The sequence below is a fragment of the Nematolebias whitei genome, chromosome 10 (assembly GCF_014905685.2).
Source record: "Nematolebias whitei isolate Nwh7 chromosome 10, NemWhi1, whole genome shotgun sequence".
Classification (NCBI taxonomy): Eukaryota; Metazoa; Chordata; class Actinopteri; order Cyprinodontiformes; family Rivulidae; genus Nematolebias; species Nematolebias whitei.
The window spans coordinates 26,617,479-26,625,874 of NC_056507.1; the positions used below are offsets into that span (position 1 = coordinate 26,617,479).

Here is an 8,396-nt window from a genome sequence, read left to right on the forward strand (position 1 = left end):
ATACATACATACATACATACATTTATATATACATATAAACATATATATACATACATACATACATACATACATATATACAGTATTTATTTTATTTTATTTTTGTGCCCCCCCCCCAAGCACCGGCTCGCAGACCCCCAGGGGTCCAGAGACCCCAGTTTGAGAACCACTTGTTTATAGCACTTAGTGTGTATGTAAAGTATTTAAAGATACAGAACATGTTAAAATTGGTCTGCCTCCAGGAGTTCTCTGTTCTGGTTTGTGTCACATCATCAGTAATACAACCTGCACAATATGAAACTGAGGTAATTCCTTAACGCTCATGTTGCCAAAGCTTGGACATTGTTGTCCGACATCACAGATTTTCTGAAATTCTTGTTCTGGTCTCTGGTTATTGGTCACCACATTAAAATATTTCTGCAGGTGCCACAGTGTCCCTGTGTGAATTTATCAAAACATGAAAATGTTTTGACCTCACCAAGAAGAAAACCAGGAGTTATCAATATGTCTTCTGCAGTTTCATTGAGATGTCTCCGGAGTAAAAACAGACAGCTGATATCTGAATCTGTTGCACCACCACACACACACACACACACACCCCTCGCTCCAGCTCTCCGTCTCCTTGACTTGTTCTCTTTTTTTCCCCTCTTGCTGGAAACAATAAGTTCTAACTTTGACCTACATCACAGAGAGGATGTGACACTGCGCTGCGTTGGCTCGTCCTATAGATAAACAGCGTCCGAGCGGGCCTGTCTGGAAGTGGGTGCTGAGGTCATCAATGTCTTGGACCTGTGATTCCAAACAGAACAATCACAAAGTAACTTACTCCTCCCTCTGTCTCTCATTTGTAGTTAAATAAATCTTACGCCTAACATCGCCGTACACATGTGTTTTCAAGTCTCATGCAAATGGACTGAGAGTAAATAAATGGACAAGCAAAGAAGTTTTCACTATTTTTATTTCAAGATTTGGGCCTGCAAGAAGCCAGAGCATTTCTTCCCCCAAACTTTTGTTGTCTGTGTCTTTTTCATTTTCCCCATAGGCTGCTTCTGTGTTGTTTTATGTACGTGTCCCTTGTTGTTTCTTCCATGTGGTTTCTTTGTCTTTCTGCCTCTTATCTCTTTGTTTCTTCGCCTTGCTCTCCTTCTGTTTTCTCTCCCTCGACTTCCTGCTATCTCTCTCTCTCCCCCCTCTCACTCACACCCTCACTCAATCTCTTTCTCTTTCCTCTCCCTCCCTATCCTTCGTGCTCACTCTCATTCCCTATCTCTCCCTCCTCCTCCTCCATCCCTCCCCCCTTCTCTCTATCTTTCTCATTCTCGCAGCACTCCCAGCTGCTGATGATTGATCAAGGTTTTCAAGGTTTGCCCTTTCCTGTTATTTAGGAGGAAATGTTTATGCACAGTTTCACGACTGGCATGTGTCCACGCTGGGCTTGTTGTGCACCTCCACCTCACATCTTCTTCACTTCCACACGCGTGTGTGTTTACTTGTTAAAGGTGAGTTAGGAGAAAATACCTGTCTAATTATTGAGGGGGGGGGGGGGGTGTTCAGTGGTGAGCACTTTAAAGCACACAGCCCGTTCTCAGCCTAGCTGCTGTTTCTGAAACAAACCTGGAAGTTCAATAGTTAATGTCTTCTCTTGTTTTTCTTTTTTTTTCCATTTTCCTCACTCACTCTGTTTCTCTATATCTCCCTTCTTCTCTCCATTCACTTTGCTCCCCCCCCCCCCCCCCCCCCCCCCCCCCCCCCCCCCCCCCTTTTCTTACCTTTTTTTTTTTTTTTCCCCCCCCCCCCCCTTTTTTTTTTCCCTCCCCCCCCCCCCCCCCCCCCCCGCTCCATCTTTCTTTCTCTGTGTCTTTCACCACATCCCTTGCCTCCTCCCCTCCCTCTCCTCCTCCTCCTCTTCCTCTACTAGTTCTCCTTTCCCTTCTTCTTCTTCCTTTTTTGATGCATTCTCTTCTTCCCTCCCCCACTCAGTTCTCTTTTCTTTCTCTCTCTCTTTTTCTTTCTCTCTCCTCCACACTCTTGCTTGCTTCCTCCACTCCCCCCTGTTCTTTCTTCCTTATTCTTTCTTCTCCCCCATGTATCTCCCTCCCAACTGCTCTCCTCTCTTTTCTTTATTTTTCGTCACTTTTTTCACTTTATGCTGCCTCAATTAGTTTGAATTGTGAAACAATTGAAGCAAACTCTTCACTCTACCCAGAAAGTTACACGTTTGAGGATTTCTCAGTCATTATCTGTTTGTTCTGACACTCACCTCCACCCAGACATGTACAGTATGTTGTGTGAGCGGTTGGAGATGTTTTATTTTCCATCTTCTTATCTGAATGTGCAGAGAGGAACTTCTGATTAGATTTTAAATACTTGTTTGTGCGTTAAAAAAAAAGCGATGCAAAGTGTGATTAAGAAAAGATAGAGCAGAAAAAAAGAGAAATGTGTGCTGAAGGGTCATGTAGTGAGAGGGAGATAAGATGTGTGTTTATTAAAAAAAAAACAGGAGAGAAAAAGAAGTGAGATGGAGAGGGTGGGTTGAAGAGAAAGAAATGGGGTGATGCTTGTGTGTGTGTGTGTGTGTTTGTGTGCACGTGTGTGTGTGTTTGTTGAGGGAGGGGGCAGGCACAGTCAGTTCTGATAACAGCAACAGTAGGAGGAGGATGAGCCGTGGCCCCGCCCCCCACGCTCTCACAGATATAAATAGGAGGAGGATTTTTTTACTCCACTCATTTCTCCTGAAGGATGAGATCCCTGAAACACCTCAAGCATCACTCCAGGAATAATGTGGTGAGTTTCGGTTTGTTTGTTGTTTTGGTTCGGGGGGGTGTTAAAGCAGATGTTCCTCTTCATGTTTTTTTGGGGGTACTTTGTTTAACAGTTTGTTCGTGAGTTTTTCCATTTGTTTTTTATGTCCATGTTGAAGTTAGAGGAGTGAAGGAGGGAGAGGACTTGTCTCATGGTGCTGCAGTGGGAACATCTCTGTTCCTGCACGTCTCCCGGCTCTAATTGTTTGTCCTCAGGTGCCTTTCAGTCACAACTTTAAATGTGAAAGTGTACGCACACTCTCGCAGTAATTACTCCACCTTCTCTCTCTCTGCTTGTCATTTGTCTTTTTTCTCTTTCATTTTTGTCAGCCTTTCATTTTGCTCTGCTTTTTCTTCTCTCCACAGCTCCCCCCCCCCCCCCCCCCCATTCCTCCTCCTTCCTTCACCTCTTTCTCTTTTACTCTGTCTTTCTTTAGATGCCCCCCCACACACACACACACACACACTCACTGTCACATACACACCCTCTTCTTTTCCTCTCTCTCTTCACTCCTCTCACATGCTCACTCAATCTCTCGTTCCCCTTCCCTCCCCTCCCCTTCTTTCTTTATCTTTCAGCCCCTCCATCTCATTTCTCTCTCTGTCTCCCTCCTCCCCCGCCCACAGCTCTTTCTCCTTCCCTTCATACCTCCCTCCCTCCCTCTCTTTTCTTTCACACACACGCACATGCTTTCAAACACACACACCCAGTCTCTTTCCTTTTTCTTTCTCACAAACACACAGTCTGTCTCTGTCTGACTACTTTAAAAGCAGTAATTATAAATGACGTGGTTATCAGGGCATCCAGGTCTACTCCCCTCTCTCATGCACACACATACACACACTCACACACACACACCTTTACCCCCCACCCTATCTCCTCTTCCCCTACTCTTTTCTTTTCTCAGTATTGTGTCAGGAGAGGAAGCAGCTTTTTCTTACATGGCAGAGTGAGTCCTGTCTTTAAAAGAAAGTACAGGGTCAGAACTTGCCACATGCATTTTCCCAACCAGTCGGATCCACACTGTGAAATAATCTGAAATCGGTGGCATGCAATACTCACTTCTCCTTTGCCTTGCAGGACCAGTTTGGTTCTACCACAATCTCTTCCCCACAGTTTTGCTATTCCTCCTTTGCACGCAGCAGGGTGAACACAAGCTTCTGAAACACTTCCGAATTATACAATCGAGTCTTTTGCATTTGTCTGGAATACAAAATACAGTCTGTCATGGATATTAAAAAGCCTACCAGCCTGTTTCATCTTGGTAAAGTAGCCCAGTTTTGTAGGTATTAGGAAGTCAAGATACTTTTTATGAATGAGCAAGATTGCCCTCAGTGATGGGCTTGACTATGGTCAGCCTGGCTGTCCCAGAACCCCACAGGAAGTGTCAAGGACAGTCCACGGAAGTCAGCTTCCTGACTGAACCTGCATCCCTTGTTGGGCTCTTTTTATTATTCTAAAGCCCAACAAGGAAGGAAGCCATGCACAAACACAGATCTGTGTTATCTCCTCAATCTAATGTTCAGTGGATTCAGAGCGAAGATGCAAGGCATAGTCTGAATACAGACATCGCTGGAAAAAAACCCTAAAAAAACAACATTATTATTTTCATGAATTCCAAGGAACGAAGACGAAGCTTCTGTCATCCTGGAAAACTCCATCCATCCAGCCATCCATCGATTATCTTTACCTGCTTCTTCCTTTTATATCGCGGGGATCACTGGTGACCATGTCCAGCAATCACTGTGTGAGAGGCAGGGGACACCCTGGACAGGTCTCCATTCCATCACAGGGACACAGAGACAAATGAGACAAACAACTATTCACTCTCACTCACACCTAGAGACAATTTAGAGTTACCAATCAGCCTAACGTGCATGTTTTTGGTCTATGGGAGGAAACTGGAGTACCCAGAGAAAATCCACGCATGCACGGAGAGAACATGCAAACTCCACCCAGAATGGCTCCCGGACCGGGATTTGAACCGGGGTACCCTGCTTGCTGAGAGGCAGCAGCTCTTAACAACTGCACCACCATGCTGCCCATCCTTGAAAACAAACAAAAAAAATATTACTAGATGATCAAGGTATTAGAATAAAATGATATGATATTATTAAAAAAAATATTCAGTGGGCAAGTGTAAGGACAGTTACAGATATCCTTCAAGTTTATTTATGATATTTATGACTTCTGCTGTGTGTATGTGCGTTCTTAGGAGGAAAATAGTGGCTGCTTGGAGAGAACCTACCCAAAGATGACTGAGAGCCATGTGGATGTGGGCACACAAACGGAGCCTGTGGTGGTGCTATCTCTGGCTCAGGCGGCTGTTCTTGGCCTCATCTCCCAGAATGAAATATTCGGGGCCACCATTGCTCCAAACGGCTTTTACACAGGGGAGCCCAAAGAGTGTCCCCCTCCACCACCTGAGTCAGTGGAGTACGAGTATGCTGACCAACTGATAGGGGCCAATGGGGACTACCTGGCTGAGCCTGCTGGGGATCCCGAGCCCCACTGCAGTGAGAGAAGACGGCCCGGGCCCCGTGGAAAACCCAAGAGGCTGAGGACTGTAGAAGACTCTGGTGATTCTCTCCCGCACAAAGAACCTGCTCCACAGGCTCAGGTTAAAGGAGAAAGACTTGAGTCTGACAGCCCTCCTTCCTGTGCACATGTGAACAGTAGGCAAAGTCCCAGCAAGTCAGAGAATCCAGTGACCCAGCAAAGTTCTCTGAAAGAGGAACAGATGTGCGGAAACTGTACATCTTGTGTGAGATGTACATCCAAGCCACAAGCAGATGGACATACAAAACAGGGTCAAGAAGACGGCCCTGTTAGCGAGAAAGAGAGGAAGGAAGAAGAATCAGTGGTGGAGGAACAGGAGGAGGAAGCACTAAACCTCAAGACAAGCACAGAAACAACAAGTTCTCTGGAGAACCGGTATTATGATTCCAATGAAGCAACTTATGAGTCTGCCGATATGGCGATGCCAGGAGAATATGAGGAGAATGGCCAGGCCATGCTGTGGTCTGACCCAGAGGGGCTTGCCAGACGAATGCAGATCGACAGACTGGACATCAATGTTCAAATCGATGAGTCTTACTGCGTGGACGTGGGAGAGGGTCTGAAACGCTGGAAGTGCCGCATGTGTGAGAAGTCTTACACATCTAAATACAATCTTGTCACACACATCCTGGGCCACAATGGAATTAAGCCCCATGAATGTATACACTGCGGGAAGCTTTTCAAACAGCCAAGTCACCTCCAGACTCACCTGCTCACCCATCAGGGAACTCGACCTCACAAGTGTACGGTTTGTGAGAAAGCGTTCACGCAGACCAGCCACCTGAAGAGGCACATGCTGCAGCATACGGACGTCAAGCCCTACAGCTGTCGCTTCTGTGGCCGAGGCTTTGCCTACCCCAGCGAATTAAGAACTCATGAGAATAAGCACGAGAATGGCCAGTGCCACGTCTGCACCCAATGTGGTCTTGAGTTCCCAACTTACGCCCACCTGAAGCGTCATTTAACCAGTCATCAGGGCCCTACGACATACCAGTGCACAGAGTGTAACAAGTCCTTCGCCTATCGGAGCCAGCTGCAGAACCACTTGATGAAGCACCAAAACGTGCGGCCATATGTTTGTCCAGAGTGCGGGATGGAGTTTGTGCAGATCCACCACCTTCGTCAGCACGCCCTCACTCACAAGGTACTGGCAGCTCACTCACTCTTTCACCAAAGATACTGCAAACTATAGATGTGTATTTTCCTTTTCAGAGCAGACAAACCTTCTGCTGCTGTAGATCACTAGTCTTTAAAAAAGAAAACTATTCAGCACACAAATGTCCAAGGGATTTAGAATAAAAAAGGCATACTAATGTCATCTTCCCAGAGCCTGTTGTAAGAAACTACAAGGGAAAAAATTGTGGTAAATGGTGCTCTTGCATCACAAGCTTTTCTCTAAAACGAGTTGCTTTGTAAACACAGTGTTCAAAGGCCTGGAGTTTTTGTGTGGCTCAACCCCACCCCCAACTCACGTGTTTGTTTTGTCTGCAAAGCCTCTCCCCTTCATGTCTGATGAATCATCTCTCATCACATAGCTTCTTCTTATTCTATAGGACAAAATGCTTTTATTTACAATGCACTGTTGAAGATGAACATAAAAATAGAATAAAAACTTCTATAAGAGTTCATTGTTCACACAATGTTGGACTACATTTTCTTTATACACACACTCCACATGAGTTGGATTGAATGCCAAAGTGCAAACATTCAAACACATGCAAGCTCCTTCATGACTCTTTTTTTTTAAATTTCCTCTCAAACACTCCTAATTAAAGGACACACTAATTAAAGGACTCCAAACACTTTTTGTGTTCCCCAGGGTATGAAAGAATTCAAGTGTGACGTTTGCGCCAGAGAGTTCACCCTGTCTGCCAACCTGAAGAGACACATGTTGATCCACGCCAGCGTAAGGCCCTTCCAGTGCCACATCTGCTTCAAGACCTTCGTCCAAAAGCAGACCCTGAAAACACACATGATTGTCCACCTTCCTGTCAAGCCGTTCAAATGCAAGGTGCGTTGTAAGCAAAGGAGGGATATCTTTATGGGATCCTATTGTGGTACTTACTATGATCGTTCCTCTCTCAGGTGTGCGGGAAGTCGTTCAACAGAATGTACAACCTCCTCGGCCACATGCACCTCCACGCTGGCAGCAAGCCCTTCAAGTGTCCTTACTGCACCAGCAAGTTCAACCTGAAGGGCAACCTGAGCAGGCACATGAAGGTTAAACACGGCATCATGGACACCACAATAGATGGACATGGTGAGAAACTTCGTCCCTTGTCCTGATTAGACGGCTTTGACACAGACGGAGGTTAAATCTGACAATGGGTTATCTGTGGCAAATTTCCAAGTTGGGGGGGTGGTGGCTGCTCTGAGGGTTTAATGTCACATAATTGTCAGTCGGACTGTCCCTAATGCGCTTTGACTCAGCGTGTACTGTAGATCCAGTGGCCAACTATTTTGATGTTTCTGTCAGTCTCTTCCCATGTGTTTAGTAAATATAGCCTGGATTAGACATGCCTGTCTCTATCAGTGGCGTGGGGGGCACCTACGAGCTGTCCTCAATGTGGCCATATGTCTTTAGGAGATCTGTGTGTGTGTGTGTGTGTGTGTGCGTTATTGAGGGCAGCGTGGGATCATCTTTGTATCTTCCCTTTCTTTATCAGAGCCTCCCCAAGAGACAGAAGGGCAGGAGGACTTTGAAGAGGAGAGTTTTGAATTCAGCGAGCGAGAAAACCGTGCTAACAACAACAACACGCCAGACGTAGCCAAACTATCTCAAGTGGAGTACTACAACACCTATGGGAAGAGTGCAGGGCGCTTTAGTACGACATAAAGAGTTAAAGTGAATACAAGCGTAAACAAACAAGGATTTTGTTTTGTTGCTGTTGTTTTGGCATAGAGCTTGGACCCCTTGCTAAAATAACATGAGACCACCCAGTAAATTGCACATCAGTATGCACTGGAATCGCTCGTAAGGCTTCAAGATGTGAATCGTACATTTTTTTTAAATCTGAATCATGGTGTTATTAAAAAGC

At 45.6% G+C, this 8,396-nt stretch overlaps 1 protein-coding gene across 1 annotated transcript; it reads left to right on the forward strand.

Moving 5' to 3' along the window:
* Positions 1–2,718: 2,718 nt before the first annotated feature.
* znf710a (zinc finger protein 710a) lies at positions 2,719–8,194 on the forward strand. The gene is made up of 5 exons (XM_037683668.1): positions 2,719–2,781; positions 5,015–6,521; positions 7,167–7,369; positions 7,444–7,618; positions 8,025–8,194. The coding sequence occupies exons 1-5, from the start codon at positions 2,737–2,739 to the stop codon at positions 8,192–8,194; spliced, it is 2,100 nt and encodes a 699-aa protein (XP_037539596.1). The 5' UTR covers positions 2,719–2,736.
* Positions 8,195–8,396: the final 202 nt, after the last annotated feature.